Source organism: Leptidea sinapis, chromosome 46, assembly GCF_905404315.1.
Source record: "Leptidea sinapis chromosome 46, ilLepSina1.1, whole genome shotgun sequence".
Taxonomy (NCBI): Eukaryota; Metazoa; Arthropoda; class Insecta; order Lepidoptera; family Pieridae; genus Leptidea; species Leptidea sinapis.
The window spans coordinates 8,333,871-8,353,745 of NC_066310.1; the positions used below are offsets into that span (position 1 = coordinate 8,333,871).

A 19,875-nucleotide genomic window follows, 5' to 3' on the forward strand; every position below is an offset into this window, starting at 1 on the left:
ATGAGCAGCCAATCACGTGCTTTGCGAGGGCCAGCAGAAAGCGAAAGCCGTCGCAAATTGGTTTATTGTGATTGGAACAGCACGTTCCTACAATTTTCTGTAAATTGAGGAAGTCTCATTACACACCGAGAACGACCGTCGAGTTGTTTACTGCCTCTTTTTTTACAACAATTCTATTAGTTACAATGTTGTAAAATTTTGTGATTGTAAGTATTCAAAAAATCTTTATTCATTTCTTCATCATCATCATTTCAACCGGAAGACATCCACTGCTGGACAAAGGCCTCCCCCAAATATCGCCATGACGATCGCTCCTGCGCTGCTCTCATCCAACCTACCCCGGCGATCTTGACCAGATCGTCGGTCCATCTTGTGGGGGTCTACCAACACTACGCCTTCCGGTACGTGGTCGCCATTCGAGGACCTTACTGCCCCAACGGCCATCTGTCTGCCGAGCTATGTGCCCTACCCACTGCACTTTCAGTTTCGCAATCATTTGGGCTATGTCGGTGACTTTAATTTCTTAATTGGACGTAATTTCGTAAGAAAAACGTTCCAAACCACAGTCATGTCGAATTCGCTCTTGTGATTCCTCTGGTGTTGCAAGAGAATGTGGGCGGCGGTGATTACTTAACACCAGGTGACCCGCAGCGCTTGTTTCTCCTCCTATTACATAAAAAAAATCCTTTTATTAAAGGCAATGCACATATAATATACCTCTATATACATCGCACTCTCTTGGGAACTCTAAAAGCATTGGGATTACGTTGTATCTTTTTCTGAATCCCTAACACAACGTGTGGAAGTTACATGATGATTGGTTTAGTAGCTAAGGTGTGACAGCGTGAAATACAAACTTAAACATTCGCTTTTAAAATATTAGGATCTGTGTCTCTAGGTCCACATTAAATACCATGCTTTTTATAATAGACTAGCTGACCCGGCAAACGTTGTTTTGCCATATAAAGTATAATTCACGCGATAGTTTTATAAGTAATAAAATATTGCCTATATTATAGCCTGTACATCATTTTGTTCTATTGTCAATAGTTTTTGCAGCGCACGCAAAAATAGGTTTTCGATTTTACACCTTGTGTTACAAAATAGCAATTTTATTACGGATCCCTAATTTTGAAAAAAAAAAGCATAGCCTATAGCCTTCCTCGATAAATGGACTACCCAACACTGAAAGAATCATTCAAATCGGACCAGTAGTACCAGAGATTAGCGCGTTCAAACAAACAAACAAACAAACAAACAAACAAACAAACAAACAAACAAACAAACAAACAAACAAACAAACAAACAAACAAACAAACAAACAAACAAACAAACAAACAAACAAACAAACAAACAAACAAACAAACAAACAAACAAACAAACAAACAAACAAACAAACAAACAAACAAACAAACAAACAAACAAACAAACAAACAAACAAACAAACAAACAAACAAACAAACAAACAAACAAACAAACAAACAAACAAACAAACAAACAAACAAACAAACAAACAAACAAACAAACAAACAAACACTGCAGCTTTATATATTAGTATAGAAGTATAGATATATGTTAATACTTTGGGCCGTTATTCACTTCAACCCATATGGCGATCTGGTCGAGATAAATTGATGTAGGCATTCATCCCTCCAAATCAAATCAAATCAAAATCAGTTTATTCACATAGGTCACGGAAATGACACTTATGAATGTCAAAAAAAAAAAAAATTTTTTCTTGTTGAATCTACCGCTACTTCGTAAAGGGTTGAGCTAATGAGAAGAAGTAACAAGAAACTCATTGCCACTCTTTTATATCAAGATTTACATTTACATCGATTTACAAATCATTTCAATTACAATATAATAATGTGTAAAATGTAAAATGATGCAACAAACACACTCAAACGTCAAATAGTCAATGTCTTACACGAGTAAGTCAAAAAAGTAAATGTTAATTAATACAAATGTTATTGAGTACAGTAGCTGCATCATCCACATACACCATAAATAAATAAAGGTATTCTGTGAGCATTTTATAAGGGATTATAAATAAATAAATATGTATATATCCATACATATATATAAACATAATAACTTTTAAGAATCTGAGACCGAGTCTCCGGCAACAGGATCATCCCGCCACCACAAGCAGTGCCCGTTCACGAACATGACGCATGAGCCAGCCATCGCCAAATCTTATGGAATTCAAAGTTTTGTAAATACGATTCCTAAGTCAAGTTCCTTCCACATATATTTCACACATGTACTATTACAAATTTTAATCTATGATGTGTTACAATCCAATTTTAACTCTTGCTTTTAAGAAACTGCTTGCACGCAAATTTTACAAAATAAAATGTGAATATCAAGAACTTTCAACTCATCCGTACCTATTTGTACTCAGTAGCTGTACTTCAAAACTTGTATGTTTCTAACTTCAACTACTTTCAAAGTTACGGAAAGTTGTAACTTAAATTTTCTATAAATGTAAGTAGATGTTTATGCCATAAAGTGAACGTTAAAAATTGGTCTGAGTAAACTATTTGAAAAATATCGGCCGCCACCATGCCCTCATACAATTCGTTTTCGTGGTAGTCTTACCAGTGGGAGGCTCCTTTGCACAGGATGCCGGCTAGATTATTTCCATCGGCGCTTATTTCTGCCATAAAGAAGTAATGCGTAAACATTACTGTGTTTCGGTCTGAAGGGCGCCGTAGCTAGTGAAATTATTGGGCAAATGAGACTTAACATCTGACGTCTCAAGGTGACGAGAGAAATTGTAGTCCCCTCAGAATTTTTGGGTTTTTCAAGAATCCTGACTGGCACTGCCTTGTAATGGGCAGGGCGTAGCAATAACCATCAGCTGAACGTCCTTCATTGTGAATGATGTCTTTATTTGATAGATAAGTAACATTTAGCCTATTCGTAGCTTTACTTGGACATTGTGAAACAGCCCCTAAGTAACTTAACCTATACGTTGCATCCTTAACATTAAAACACATTTTCTATTTTCTTTTATTTTATTGAGGTTGACAACAGCTTAATACAAAATAATCACTTATAATTATATACAAAAACATATCCAATTATAGTCTACCACGGTTTACCTTACAGAAGGAACAGCAGTGTTAACAATCATAAAGAAAAAATATTAAATATGAATAACACACGATCAGAGATATTAAAAAAAAATATTTAAATGTGCCTGCGTTAGTTGCATAATGAATTATATGATTAAATATGAGAAAAACATGATAAATACACAGATTTACAGATTTAATACTACAATACATATAATTTTAATAGTTTAATAAATCATAATATAATATGTTATGTTTTTAAAGTGATAACCCTCACTTCTAGGATTAATGCACAAATAAAATTGACGAAGAAACGAAATGATCTGTCAGACTGTCATTGTCAAAGTGAAGTTAGCGTTGAGGAACAAGGATCTCACTAGTATCGATTTTTTATGTACTTAAATCGATTTATTGATAATAAAATAATAGTGCAGTTCTGTTTTTTCCTGAGAAAATAATATATTTTATTCATAATAATATGGTTATAGGTACATAAACTATGCACCTAACTCATATTATTAAAATAAAACAACTGGATCGCAATGTTATTTTAATCGCTTAAATATTCATTCGATTACATTTTGATCGATTTTCTTTATTTTAATGTTTTTTCGGTTTGTAGATTGCAAAATGAGCTAGTTTTTTGTATTTTACATCAAAAAAAAATACCCTTTCTTTAAGTATATTTCAACTTGTTATCAATCAGGCCCTAAAGCCCCATTCTCCTTTTAGTTGTGTAAATCATAATATGTTAATAAATAAATATAGATATTTGTTACAAATGAGATTTCTTTATAATACTTTTAATGGTGTGGTTAAAGGTCAACCTAGAACCGTAGAATGGATCCTATATCTTTGAAAGATTATATAAATAACTAGCTGCCCCGCAAACGTTGTATTCCCATATAAAGTAATAGGAAAAAATCAATAATTAAAATTAAAGTTTGTTTTTTACCTCCTGAGAATGTTAGAAATATATAAGGATTCTATATTAGTTATACATTTTAAACTATTCTTTCAATTTGATTTCATGAACGACGGGGGACACATCAAAGTATATACAAAATTGTTGTACATTTTGATATTTATTCACCTTTTAAACCTTCTATAGACTTCCACAAATAATTCAAGACCAAAATTAGCCAAATCGGTCCAGGAGTTCTCGAGTTTTAGCGAGACTAACGAACAGGAATTCATTTTTATATATATAGACTAGTGGACCCAACAGACGTTGTCCTGTACACACGTCTAAAATCGGTCCAGCCGTTAGGAGGAGTTCACTAACATACACATGAGCAGGAGAATTATATTATATGGACGGAATTGAGAATCTAAACTAATCTCAAATTCACTGGAACACACAAAAATATCATCAAAATCAGTCCAGCCGTTTAGGAGGTATTTCAATTGTGAATCTAAACCATCCTCGAATCCCCTTGAACTCACACAAAAAAATTCATCAAAATCGGTCCAGCCGTCTAGGACGAGTTCAGTGACATACACACGCACACAAGAAATATATATATAAAGATAGAAGATAATATAAAGTCTTTATATTTGTGCAACGAGTGGAACACATGACGAACAAGCCCAAATTGTCTATTATTGCATGATCGAGGCGGAGTGAATCTCAAATTGTTATCAATTATACGAACCGCCACATATCACTGTAACGACCCTGCATTGTGAATTCAATTTATGTTGACCACAGGGCATTCTCTTATAAACAACTTAACCAATTAATGTACGTTTTATATTTATAATATGGCCTTAATTTCAATTAATTAAGATGAAGTACATAATACACATTAAAAGATTATTTAAAAGGAAATGTTGAGGTGGTTTAGCTTAGTAGAATACATGGATAGAAGTATATTGAGTGCATGAAAGACCAAATAGTAAGCTACCAAGTATGAAGATTTTATACAAAATAAAAATCTTATTCGAGTCCTTTTTATTTCGCAAGTGTATCTTGCGCTATTGCAATTAAAAGAGGGTAATATATAATAATATATAATAATATACCAGCTGTTTTAGAGTGAAATGGTATTACGCGCCGCGATGGCAAGCGTCCTGACGGAATGACTCTAGTGGCTTGGGCACGGGTAAGGGCGCTGGTGTGGGATGCGACTTGCTTCGACACTCTGGCTCCTTCTCATGTCCAAGCTACGTCAGTTAGTGCTGCTGCTTCGACTGCCGAAGACAGAAATCGTCGCAAATATGTCGATCTCAATGAATCTTTGAGCCGTTTAGTGTCGAGATATTTGGCCCGTGTACAAAGTACTATCTTTTGCCTCAATAGGGCAACTGGCAACCCAAGCCCTGGCAGATATTTCTGTCAAAGGATCAGCCTAGCTATCCAACGTGGGAATGCTGCCAGTATTCTTGGTACGCTTCCCCGTAATGACAGTTTTAATTTTATGTAATCACAGTATTGTAAAGAGTGTAATACTTAGTTTTGCAGGCCCATTGTACATAAAAAACGGCGTGTGGTTAAGATAACAAAACTAAATTAAAATTTTATCAAGAAATAACAATGACAAAAGTTTTTTGCATGTTACCAATTATTAAACCACCAGGAGCATGACACATGGACCAGCCATCGATGTTTCAGGCTTTAGGTACGTGAACGACCCGCCGCCACAAGTAATGACATTTTAAGCGAGCGTGACGAATATCATTTTGACATATGATCAATTTTTGACATAAATTAAATCATTTTTATGCATCATATCGATATAGAAGGATTAGTTTTTACTCCTGCTAATTCAATAGCTTAAAAAAAACAGTGATAATGTACTTTTTCCAATCCATTATCATAAAACATTTTTAAAGAAGACACCGAATTATTAACAAAATAAAAAACCTCACAAATTGCCGCAATCTAATGATTATAAATTGATACGAGATAATGTTAGCCACAATGAAAGGCATCCAACTTATTACCGGATAGCTATACAAAAGCTCTTAGCATCTCCATATAAATAGATCTATAGCAAAAAATCGGCCGTAAACTTTAAATTAACACGTCAAAACAGCAATTTATCTTAACTGGCAGCCGAACCGACGATTACCCTACATAAAACCCACATCAATGGCAGACATAAAGGCACAAATACTCTTATTGGTGGTGGCTTTACACTGGCATCAATTACATTCACACGTGCGTTCATTAACGGGTATATAAACTCTTGACAGGACATGGGCAATGGGGAATGCTTGAGTAATTCAAGGGCTAATAAAGTCATAGAAAAGTTTGTTGGACTCTTGCGTTTGTTCTATAGCGTGCTTGAGATGATTGTAATAGAATATAATTGAGTGTTAATGTTTTAGCCAGAGTTTGTGGGCATATACTGAATGGGTAGACGATGAAATCTTAATTTTTTGGCTAGTCATTATAGTTAAAATAACTAAGGGGGTATATCCTGTTGTTGACAACCTGTTTAGCCGAGTGGTTAGCGATCCTACCTACTAAGCTAGAGGTCCCGGGTTCGAATCCCGGTAGGTGCAAGCATTTATATGATGAATATAGATGTTTGTTTCCGAATCATGGATGTTTAAATGTATTTATGTATGTTTATATGAATATATGTATGTTTAAGTAAGTATATTGTATTAAATATATCATTGTCTTGTAACCCATAACACAGGCTATATATGCTTAACTTGGGGCAAGATAATTTGTGTAAAAAGTGTGTCAATATTATTATTATTATCCTAGGCGGTAGAAAGGTACGTGAAATTTTATTTACTCGTTACAGGTTATGAATTTCAATCTCCATGTCGTGTTAGTTGATATAAGATACTTGATCGGCGTCACATTTAAGCCTGATATCATTTTAATCATGACCATAGACTTACAATATACTAGCGTTTAGACAAAGCGTGCGAGAGAGAAGAACATCTCTAACGAACAAACAGCAAAAGAGAAAATAAAAAAAGAATGTATTGTACCGTAACTGATTTTAATTGACAACTCGTAAACTAGCTCTTTAGTGTTTTGAATATTAAACACTGACTTCTAGTATATACCACTCGACTGACGGCTTATAAAGTGCTTTTGTGCCTGTTTGATATTCGCCATTTTGGCGCTGTTGAGTCTGCGGTTCTAAAACTATTGCTAAGGTTGCAGCAAACATCGATAGATGGTGGGAAACTTTTTACAAAAAAAAACTGTTTATTACGTTGATTCTTCAAGTAACACGGAAAACGAACGTAATGAATTCAAAATGCAAAAATACTTCAGAGTATTGTAAGTTCCTTTACAGCCATTTGTATTATACGTTCTCTGTACGCTCACGCGTTGCGCTTCAAATAGGCACAAAAAATTTCTGTCAAACATATGGAACAGCCTGTCCAGTGGTATTTATACAGATCAGTGGTATTAAACCACTAGCTAACACACACCAGTGTGTTTTGATACCAAAAACATTTTGTCAATACAAAACAAAATTGATATGCATAATCGGGCTGTCATGTCATCTATTCTTAGAGCCGAGCTCAACAACACACGTTTAAATAATAAACTACTGGTTAAGGTTTAAACGGCCGTTTATTAATATTTCATCATGCACTAAACATTGATTAGGTATTTTGACCGATTGATTAACTTAAACGAGTAGCGTACACGTAGGTTAACCATTGTTTTGCTCCATGACTTGGTAAATTGTGTGACATATGTCTGTTTCAAAATAAAAATACAAGACGCCTTGAACTATATTTTTGAAGAAGACGATGTATTAGATGATATTTAAAATGTTGAAAGAATAATGCGCACTCCTCGTTTATTCGAAATACGGAAAAATTACTTCGACGAATAAGATGAAAAAGCATTTGAATAGATATTTTTTGTTTGGCAGCAATAACAATGTGAATTACATTGACAGAAGGAGAGTTGCTAAAAAGCCGTTCACGCAATGGACATAACTTTGACGAAACGAGCATTACATTTTGCAGCATTATTATGTTACCCTTCCATTTTTGGATGTCATAATATGATTAAAAGCACTCTTTACACAGTAATGTTTCACAATTCGGTCATTTGTAACTCATTCATCATTCAACGCTCGGTTAGTCAACCACTGGTTAAAATACATGATGAACACTAAAAAAAGTGGCTTGTTTAAACAACTGTTAGCTGTTAACAGATCGGTTACGTAATCAACGATTATATTGTACTGTTTTTATTATATTGTTTTACCAGTGGGAGGCTCCTTTGCACAGGAAGCCGGCTAGATTATGGGTACTACAGCGGCGCCTATTTCTGCCGTGATCTTATGTCTCAAGGTGACGAGCGCAATTGTGGTGGCGCTCAGAATTTTTGGGTTTTTCAAGAATCCTGAGCGGCACTGCATTGTATTATATATGGCGTATCAATTACCATCAGCTGAACTCCCTGTTTGTCTAGTCCCTTATTTTCATTAAAAAAAATTGATGACCAACTCAAAAAGAAATTGATAGACACGCATGTTCGCAAAATAATTAGTTCTAATTTTAAATAATAATTCAAACGAATTTCACACTCCGGTTGAGTTTGCAATTGAAAAAGATATTAACTTTTACTGAGCTATTTCTGAGAGTGGTTAAGGCTACTAAAAAAGAAATTGGATTCACTGTTTGCAATCATTATTAAATATAAGCGTGGTCAGGGATAAAATTGTTTCCTGTGGTTTATGCTCTAACCAGTTCTACAAACACTCATTTTATGTCGTAAAGAGAAAATTATAATGAGCTCGATTTAGTATTTTAATTTGATACCATTTAACAAATAATAGGGGTTGAAGATAAAGATGTGATAAATAATGATGTGAGATACATTGTATGACTCATTTTGACGGTAGAGTTAAAAAAAGACGTCTTTAACTCACTCTGCATTAAACTCTTCACAATCATAATATTCTAGTACTAATGGTAACTTTTCATAACGTTGTAATTAGTAGTAATGTAACTATATTGCAAATATTTTCACACGGGAACTAAATTAGACTTGTTAGGATATCGAATATATTATATATTTGAAGTGCAAAGGATTTTTTTTAGATAGGTGATACTATAAAATAAGTTTTTTTGTTAATTATATCATTATGAGGGTGGTTCACTCTGTGATTAAACTATTTATTAGTCTATTTGTTTCATATACAGGATGGCCGAGAGACGTCCGAAGCTAAAATTTGATAGCCTCATGGTAATGAGTATCCGATTCACCTCTATGTATGTTCTACGATTTTGGGTAGTTTAGGAGATAATATTTTTTCCCCCTTTTATCCGCTTTTTTCATTACTTTTAGTTAATTTTCAACACTTTTAGTTAATTTTATTGTTGTTAATTATTAACTACAGTTGCAATAACCATATAAGAAACTATGAATAGTTTAGACAATGCGGAACTAGTTTGGAATTGAGTCGTAAGTTCAAGATAACTGCTTCAGCTAAATTCATGAACATGTTCAAGGTATCAAATAAAAATGGGGAGCCTATGGCTTCTAACTATTTTTAAAAATTTCCAAGAACATTGGCCACTAAAATGAGCCAAATTCAAATTTTAAGCTTTGGACGTCAACTTCTCGACTACCCAGTATAAGTAACATTATTTATCTCTATTTATGCTGCTAATTATGATTATAGATCAATGATCAATCATTCATTGTGAATCTGGCCCTTAGACTTAGAAATCTAATCTCACTAAAGGCAGTTTTAAGTTTATGACATAAAAAGTCTAAGTCAATCTAAATATATTATTTCTCAAAGGTATTTTTTGTGAATGCCAAGTTTCATTATTCTTAAGGTCAAATACAAAAATAACGAATTTTTTATAATGTAAATTTAAAAAAAAAAACGTAAAATTAACAACATTGCACTGTTCTGTTAACAGTATTATCTACTTATTTATCTATCGCTAGATCGTCATCTCAATCTCTGATCATTTCACTATGACTTATAAATTGAATAAAAATTATGAATTCACCCTTCCGAACATCTGTTAAAAACAAATGGAATTGATAAAATAAATTCATCAGATAAAACACGGCAAATAAACTTCTTCACTGTGATAAAGACTTGGAGGTTATCAGCTACCAATATAAGTTTAACTAATCGACATTCAGAACGCTAATGAACTGAGTATCGCAGGTGTGGCCGAAGCGATGCCATTAATATCCTTCGATACAATGCAAAAAAATCAATGTAATAACTCGAGCAACACAGACGTAAGTTCAATAAGATTAGTGAGAAAGTATTAGCAGAGCGAGGGTGACAGGCAACAAGGATCATCCAATAGTAATGTAGTCTTTATCGAGCATCTAGTGCGTTAGTTGCGGCCGCGCCGACTGTTGAACCCTGACGGCTATTAGACTCGCCAATACCCATGGAATAGATATTATATTCCTGCTTTGGTATTGTTATAAGTTACCTCGTGGCTTATGTATTACAAATATTACATATATGTCATATTATATCAACTTCGCAATTTTTTATTAGACTAATTGGTGACCGGTGCGCTTTGATTTAATTAAGCAAATGCGTGCATACAAAATTTCATCTCAACATATTTTAAAATATTTTCGTGAACTATGAAATTTGTAAAAAATCCATCATTAATAATTTCGTTTTTCCCCGTTCTACTAAAAGAAATAATGACGCACACTTTGACAGTACAGCTGCTACCAGTGGGAGGCTCCTTTGCACAGGATGCCGGCTAGATTATGGGTACCACAGTCCACAACAGTGCGTCAAAAGTTCGTCTGATAGAATTATTAATACAAAAATAAAATTTGAAATTAAGATATATTAAATGTCACGAGTTGATATAAAAACTATCCTATCTCTCAAGTTGGATCAAACTGCACACATTGTGCAAAATTTTATCAACACTGCTCAGTGGTTTAGAAGTTCATCGCGTACAAGCTGCAGGACACTTCCGAAAAGGAGGGTCGCCATGAGGTGTCTGGTGCAAGTCGAAGGTTGGTTTAATAGTGAGTAACATGTACTCTTAACATTGCTTATATGCTAACACACTTAACTACACACTACAATCTGTCTGTCTGTAAAATTGTATTCTTTTGTGTTCTCAGTGAAACTATTCTACGATATATCCACTATTGTAATTTGTATATTTTATTTAACTTATTTTTTTACAATAGTGATGTATCTGTTTGTTTTCTTAATAAATAAATAAATCCAAATCATTCAGTCCAAATCCTGAATCGACGGGCCGTGCTTGATTTAATAATATCACATTTATTTTATAAATACAATTATTTATCTCTTTGATTGAAAAATTCATCATTAAAAACTTACACAATTCGTATACAACGAGTACGTAATATCTTAAAAGTCATGCTAAAACTTCCAAATCGCTGAAAAAAATCTACATTCAACCAAGCCACTACTTGTTTTTATAAATAGCAAAAATTCATAACTTTTTGCTATATCTATTAGGGCAATTGGTTCTCGTAATACCCACGCATTTATTATACTTTGCCGACACAAAGTGTACATGGGATGCTCTAGACCGTACAATTACAAACAGTATCCGACCATATCAAATTAATATGGGAGATAAAATCTGCAGCTATTGAAAAAGAGGTAAGGTATTGATGTGTTCATTAAGTACCATTGAATAAATAACTATTACAGATGTGACATTCTGTAAGACCTGTAGTGAATTTGTTACACTAATAGAAATGCTATAGGTTGTCCCAAAGTTATGGGACATTTTACTGAAAGAAGACTTTATGTTATTATTAAAAGTTAGTAATTCTGCATTCAAAGATTTTCTAAAAATTACTTGCCTCGTCTGGGAATCGAACCGACTGAAATGTAAAAAAAACAACCCTACTGTTATGATGCCAATCGAAAGAATGGCCAAAAAGTAATAACTTCTTCAGTAACATAGTATTTTAAAAGAAAGTAGTCAAACTTTGGGACACCCTGTATATGATTCGCTTGCACCTAAATATTGGTTTTGTATGTAAGTTATAACAGACCACCTTACAGGCTGATGGGGATTGAAATATTTATGACGATTTCGTATTATTTCAAGGTCTCTAAAATACGACGGAAGCGATGGCTGGTCTATGCGTTATGTTCCAGAATAGGCGCTGCTTGGGGTAACGTGGAGGACGATATTTTTTTGGTAATAAAAGAAATTTAACAAAAAAACAACCGACCTCAAAAACACTATTTCAAAATAAAAGATATAATATGGACTAAAAAGTATGAAAACAGTAAATAGTCATTTTTGGAATCGGTGTCCTTCCACCGCCACCCGCTCTCGCCTCCTCACAACTCAAGCACATCTCACCTATAACTATGTATGTAGTTATAAACCTATCTTGGATGACACATCACACGCAAATTTAAGACTTTTATGGTTTTCTCATGGATGCCATTTTCAGATCTGAACCAAAATACAATGGGACCACACGGGAAGCACCAGCTTTCAAATAAAAAAAGAATTATCAAATTCGGTTCACCCAGTCGAAAGTGTTGTGGTACCAAACATAAAAATAAAAAACAACGTACCGACGAATTGAGAACCTCCTCCTTTTTTGAAGTCGGTTAAAAAAGAGTAATTAACATACTTTTATGTACTATTATACATATCCATCTATGGGTGAAAGACAACGATATTTTTAATTCAATATACTAACTAAACATACATAAATACATATTAACATCCATTACTCGGAAACAAACATCCAAATTCATCATAATATATAAATCCGCACCGGGATTCGAACCCGGGACCACTAGCTCTGTATATGGGGCGTCAAACGTTGTGAATAGGTAGTATAAATATTTATAAAAACTCTGAAATTGTAAACTTTAAAAGTGGCAATGAGTTTCTAGCCAGTTCAAAGCTCAATAAAAATAAAATGTATAACTTTGATATTAATAAGTGTCATTTTTTTACCTGAAATGAATGAATAAATTTTAATTTATTAATTGAATGCATCTTTCGCCTTAAAGACTTCATTTCATATAGAATGGAATAAAAACATGCTATTACTGTATTAAGAATGAATCTACTTTCAATAATTATTTAAAAATACCCGCAAAGGTACCACATAACTTATAAATGAAACAAGCTTTTTATTTTTTTTGTTTTTATAAAATTTATTCCAATTTGGTCCCATGTGGAGTTATTAATATTAATTGAGTTCGTATCCACGAGTTGCAACCGTTCTTTTCACTGTTGGGCCTTCAACTGTTTTTTTTGGTTTTCTTTTTATTGGAAAACCATCTACGCATGCGGTCGTAACTCGTAAAAAAGTGTATACTAAATATTTTTTTAAGCGACCAGAAGGATGTTGAGTTGATGGTAATTGATACGCTCTGCCCATTACAATGCAGTACCGCTCAGGATTCTTGAAAAACCCAAAAAGTCTGAGCGGCACTACAATTGCGCTCGTCACCTTGAGACATAAGATGTTAAGTCTCATTTGCCCAGTAATTCCACTAGCTACGCCTTTCAGACCGAAACACAATAATGCTTAAACGATTTTCTTAATGACACCATGGACTGGGAATAAAGCGCACACCCTCCGGCTCTTTAATTATAACTGTTTATTGTACGATATCACATTGTAATCCATATTTTATATTTAAAAAAAAAGCCCACTGAGTTTCTTGCGCCCATTCTTCTCAGGTCTGAGGCAGTCTCTTTTAAATGGGTGGTAGTTTTTGACGTTCAATAAGTGATTTTAAATCCTATTTTGAATAAAAATATTTGAATTTGAATTTGAATTTGCATACACATTACTAGTAGCTAGTGAAATTACTGGGCAAATGAGACTTAACATCTTATGTCTCAAGGTGACGAGCGCAATTGTATTGCCGCTAAAAATTTTTGTGTTTTTCAAGAATCAATAACCACCAACTAAACGTCTCGTCCGTTATTCTCATAAAAAAATACAGAAGTAAAAAGTTCAATTCTAAAAGTATTTACGGCCAGATATAGTTATACTGCGTTAGTAAATAAATAAAATGAGTAAGTACTATTAAATTCATTCTGGAAACTAAAAGAATTAAAACAATTCAGAATAGCACATCGTTAATTGTTTGTAATTAATTCATTAGCCACAGGACTTGTCCATATCTGATTAGTCTTATCCAATACGAGTTTCGAGCAAAATGTTCGTTGAAATGCACGAAGTCTAGCGAGCCAATAATTATGTATTCCCATCCATAATCGATCTTACGCAATTAGACAAATGGCCGGGTGTCTGCTCAGTAATAATAAGCGCATTAGCTTTGCACAAATGCAGTAATATTGTTTATTAGAAACGTTTTATATTATATACCCGACGGGCATTGATGTACCTACTAGTAGGCTCCATTGCACAGGATGCCGGCTAGATTATGGGTACCACAACGGCGCCTATTTCTGCCGTGAAGTAGGCATGTATAAGCATTACTGTGTTTCGGTCTGAAGGGCGCCGTTGCTAGTGGAATTACTGGGCAAATGAGACTTAAGATCTTATATCTCAAGGTGACGACCGCAGTTGTAGTGCCGCTCAGAATTTATGGGGTTTTTCAAGAATCCTGAGCGGCACCGCATTGTAATGGGCAGGGCGTATCAATTTCCATCAGCTGAACATCCTGCTCGTCTCGTCCATTATTTTCATTAAAAAAACCTAGTGTATACACAAATCTATAGTAAAAAATCTAAATAAACCCATTATCGCAATTCAAACCTTACCGCCTTAAGGTTACTTAATTAAGAGGTTTGTTTTATACAAATTCAGCGCCAATAACTATTACAATTTATTTGAAAGAACACAAAAATCTGGTAGTGTATCCTAACCGTTGTTCTTTTATTTTATAATTACTTTATTTCAAATTCAAATTCAAACATTTTTATTCAAAATAGGATGTGACAACACTTATTGAAAGTCAAAAAAACTACCACACCCATTCCAAACTGAATGCCTCAGGCCTGAGAAGAATGGGCGCAACAAACTCAGCGGGCCTTTTTTTTTCATCAAAAAATATGTTTACAAAGTAATATTGTACAATTAAACTTGTTATTTAATAGCCTGAGGGCGGTCACTCCATTCCCAATATGTGGTATCATTAAGAAAGTCATTTATGTTATAGTAACCTTTACCACACAAACGTTTTTTAACAATTCTTTTGAATAACGTAATACTTTTGTTTTAAACATTTTCTGGGATATTGTTGTAAAAGCATATCGTACATCGCCCCACAAAAGACTTACTAACTCAACTTAGCCGAGTAGTAGGCATTATAATTTAATCAGAGTATCAATAATTCTTTTTAACTGACTTCAAAAGTAGAAGGTTCTCAATTAGATTGGAATTTTTTATGTATGTAAACCGATTACGCTGAGATTTATGATCCGATTGACATGATGCTTCTATTATTTGATGCGGAATGTTTGCCATTTGGTCCCATAAAAATTTGACATAGATTAGCCCAGTTTTTATTTTATGAGCATTTTTTAAGGTTATTTTTGTTTACGTGGATGATATAAGTATAGTCTGTGTACGCCTTTTTTAGGAGTTTTCATTTAGGTTGATTATATTTTATTATTATTAACCCCTGTCCCGATACTGTTTCTTAGAATCTATATATATAGTTAAAGGCGCGCCCAATATACTATCTACTGATAGAGATAAATTACTACCTTCTACTGTCAGTATATAATTAGCTGTCAATAATCTGAAACTAGTAATAACTAGTAGTACTAATAAGTCATGCTTATCGCCTTATATTGGGACGCGTAAATTGCAATTTCCATATAAAACTTCTATCGCTGTTAAGCTATACGTCGTCCCATTGATAGACCGCGTGTACGGATAAGGTGAGTTACCGTCGATAAGTTCATTGGAACTGAAAAGTCAACGATAGTTACGATTTTTATCTCAAATAAAAGATAGACTGAATATTGGGAACGGCCGTAAGGCGATAAGAATGTTTATCGGGTATATTGGGACAGCTTCAGATTATTGACAGCTAATTACTGACAGTAGAAGGTAGTAATTTATCTCTATCTGTAGATTGTATATTGGGAACGGCCGTTAGTTTGTAAGAGGAGAGTTCGTAACCCGAGAGGCGCAGGCGCAGTATAAATTAAGTTTATATTTTTACATTATGCTTTAAAATAATTCATTTATGAATTTATTATAGTGAAATTAAAACTTATTTATTTACAATGAAATATCACATTTTTCCTCAAGGAACGTTTACAAGGAAGAAAGGCTATATAATGAAAACTAACCATTAGCTGTTTAGAATTCTGTATTTAGCTTACTAATGTAGCTATTATGACTTACTTCAGTTATTTTCATAGTATTATGTCCTATGGTATATTGTTATGGGACAGTGCGGCCGATATTAATACCATCTTTGCGCTGCAGAAGAGGGGCTATTTATAACCTATGTCCTAAAGAAACATTAAGAGAAAAATTTGAAGAAATAAACATTTTGACTGTTGCTTCTAAATACATTTTTGATTATGTTCTGTATGTTCATAAGCACATTGAGGAATTTTCTAGAAACTGTGACATTCATAATGTTAACACGAGGAACAAATATAAACTTGTTATGCCTACTACTCGGTTGAGTCGGTTAGTAAGTCCAGTAAATGAACAAAACAAATGTGTTACGAAATTTAAAAGAATTGTTAAAAAAGTTTGTGTGGGAAAGGTTACTATAGCATAAACGATTATCTTAATGACACCACGGACTGGGAATGAAGCGAACACCCTCAGGCTCTTTAATTATAAATATTTATTGTACGATATCACATTGTAATCCATATTTTATATAAAAAAAAGCGCCCGCTAAGTTTCTTGCGCCCATCCTTCTCAGGTCTGACAGACGTTGTTCTGTAGATAATAAAAAAAATACTGTTTTATAGGAACTTGTCAATAATATTTAAAAACATCAAGAATTTGTTTCGAAAAAAACGCTCCCTGTTGTTATAATCAAATTATTTCACGGCAGAACTGTCAAACCGTGGGTCAACAAATTCTCTCATAGAAAATATGTCCATAAATAACATATATTGAAAATAAATATAATTATGGGTCCCAAATCGAAATAAAAACTCTCAAGTTGATTCATTTATTCATCATATCTCTCAAGTTGCACTAAACTGCACTCCATGAAGTAATCCTAATTAAAATCCTGTTATTAGCTTAGGAGTCCATCGCAGACAAACAACGTGTCACATAATTTATATATATTAAGATAGTGATGTAATCCGAGCCTGTTTAGAAAACTAGAAATTAGATGAACTAGACGCTGGTTGGTTGTGTTGATATGATATCAGCTGTGAGCTGCTGGGTCGCAGTCGGCAATGGTTAGGCGTACGATGTGCATGCCCACGCGCACAGCGCTATCCCATGAGTACTGTCATGGGCTATCGCCGGCGTAACAATTGCGCTAAATCATCAAATTTATTATAACCCTTATAAAATGCCGTGTGTTACTCGAAGATTAGTGCGTGTGACTAAAGTTCTACTAGCCGGAGTGACGATCGTTTGCGTCAGCTGGCTTGCATGCATCAGTGAATGGCATCCAAAAATCCCCAACCAACCTCAGAGCTTTACCACAATGAGGACTATAGTGGCGTACTCGGAGCGGAAGCAAGCTGAGATGGAGAGACCGTCTCCTGTCACATGCGACCGGATTCCCATGTATCCGGAGATCCCGAAAATTGTAAGTTTTTAACCGACTTTAAAATGAAAAGGTTTTCTCTTCGTACAATAATTTTAAAAATATGCAATTTTATAAAATATGATATAACTATGGTAGAAATTTCTAATATCTTTGTAGTTTTTTTTTATATACAAAGTAAAAAATATTTATTCAAATATTAACATAAATAAATAAATTGTAGACAAAAATAAATCTGGATTTATTATCAATAATATTCGATATGATGTTTTCTAACATGTGATATCATGAATACCAGTTTTAGAAATATTCACAAATCTGTGGCATTCCTTATCGAAAGGAAACTGTTGACTACCGGTCATAAATTGAATATTTACTAAAAGAGGTTTTAATAATATATCCGGCCAATAAACCTAATATATTTATTAATTAATTCTTATTTATATGTATCTAACAAGTATACAAGTGGTCGGCCAGTGGTCGAAATTCAATCATAGTTCATTTAATTTTTAAATTTGAAATTAATTAGGGTTTTTATAACTCTACAATTTATATGTGTGTTATTCAAGCCGTGGTGTGTGGAATATTTTTTATAAGTATTTAATGTATTTAGAAGGCATTTTATATTAAAAATAGGTTTATGCAAGTCTTCTCCATATAAACTTTAACAGAGTTTAATTTTACGTTCATCCGTTCGCACAATTTTTTAAAAAGGAGTACTAACTTTTCGCTTTACATATTATTATATAGTATATGTATGTAGTATTATATATATAATAATATGCATAATATATATATAATACATCTATATATATTTTTTATAAGTATTTAATGTATTTAGAAGGCATTTTATATTAAAAATAGGTTTATGCAAGTCTTCTCCATATAAACTTTAACAGAGTTTAATTTTACGTTCATCCGTTCGCACAATTTTTTAAAAAGGAGTACTAACTTTTCGCTATACATATTATTATATAGAATATGTATGTAGTATTATATATATATATATACTACATCTATATATATAAAGAAACTGTTATTAATTATTGTACAATGAAGATACTAGAGCGCGCGATATTTAAAGACAATGTTTTATTGAATTAATGTGCTCTTTTACCGGTAATTTAAGAAACGGCTTAATCAAGTTTCGTTGCGGCAATATTTGATGTACTTATTTATTGAGGGTAACATTATTTGGTTTCATTTCAATGTTTACCGTATGTAACTAAAACACATACGGTGTTATTACAAAAAAAATATTTAAACATGGCTTAGACACGTGTTTTGGTACGGCCGTTCCCAATATTCAGTCTATTGCTTACTTGAGATAAAAATCATAACTATCGTTGACTTTTCTCAATAAACTTATCGACGGTAACTCACCTTATCCGTACACGCTGTCTGTCAATGGGATGACGTTAGCTTACAAGCGATAGAAGTATGTATGAAAATTGCAATTCACTCGTCCCAATATAAGGCGATAAAAATAACTTATCGGCTATATTGGGGCAGCTTTAGATTATTGACAGCTAATTACTGACAGATGAAGGTAGTAATTTATCAATATCTGTAGATAGTAAAAACGTCAGTGACCTTACGATAACCACGTCTAAAATGGAGTTTATATTTTTCTATTACAAAACAGTGTTAAGTTTGTGTTTAACCAAAACAATGTTAAGCACAACATAAACTGAAGTTTACAGGAAACTTAATTAAAGGAACGGAACGCAATTTTTTAAAGCTGTCATTATATCATCTAAACACTCCTTATGAATATGATCTATCTGTTAGACAGATCTTAGACAAGCTTCGACTCTTGTTTAAATATCAGTTAATGTCTAAACATTGTTGAACGGTAAACAACAGAAAGACACAAGTGTTCAACGCACGTTTATCTTTTTTGTAATTTCACAGATAATGTAATTAAAATAATTTTAAGGCACAAATAATATGATCGCGAAACCTTATAATTAGTGAAAGTAAATTTATATTTATTAATGTTAATTTTTAGTTCTTATGAACTGAAATAAAAAACCATTTTGAATTATATTTAGCGTTTTAAATTTAATTATTGATGCACGTAAAAATCCAACTTTTGGATGGCAGCCGAAATTCTAATTCGAACTTACAGTCATTAAATTAAGACA

General features: G+C 33.3%; 1 protein-coding gene across 3 annotated transcripts in view; it reads left to right on the forward strand.

Annotated features, from left to right (window-relative positions):
• Nucleotides 1-19,875, forward strand: part of LOC126977890 (uncharacterized) — a 71,755-nt gene that overhangs the window by 16,663 nt on the left and 35,217 nt on the right. The window contains exon 1 of one of the 3 annotated variants that reach the window (XM_050826520.1): nt 17,370-17,770. The exons of the other annotated variants lie outside the window; for them this stretch is intronic. Within the exon in view, the coding sequence (XP_050682477.1) occupies nt 17,528-17,770 (243 nt within the window). The 5' untranslated portion in view covers nt 17,370-17,527. Of the gene's footprint in view, nt 1-17,369; nt 17,771-19,875 lie in introns of those variants that run through there. 3 annotated transcript variants of the gene reach the window in all.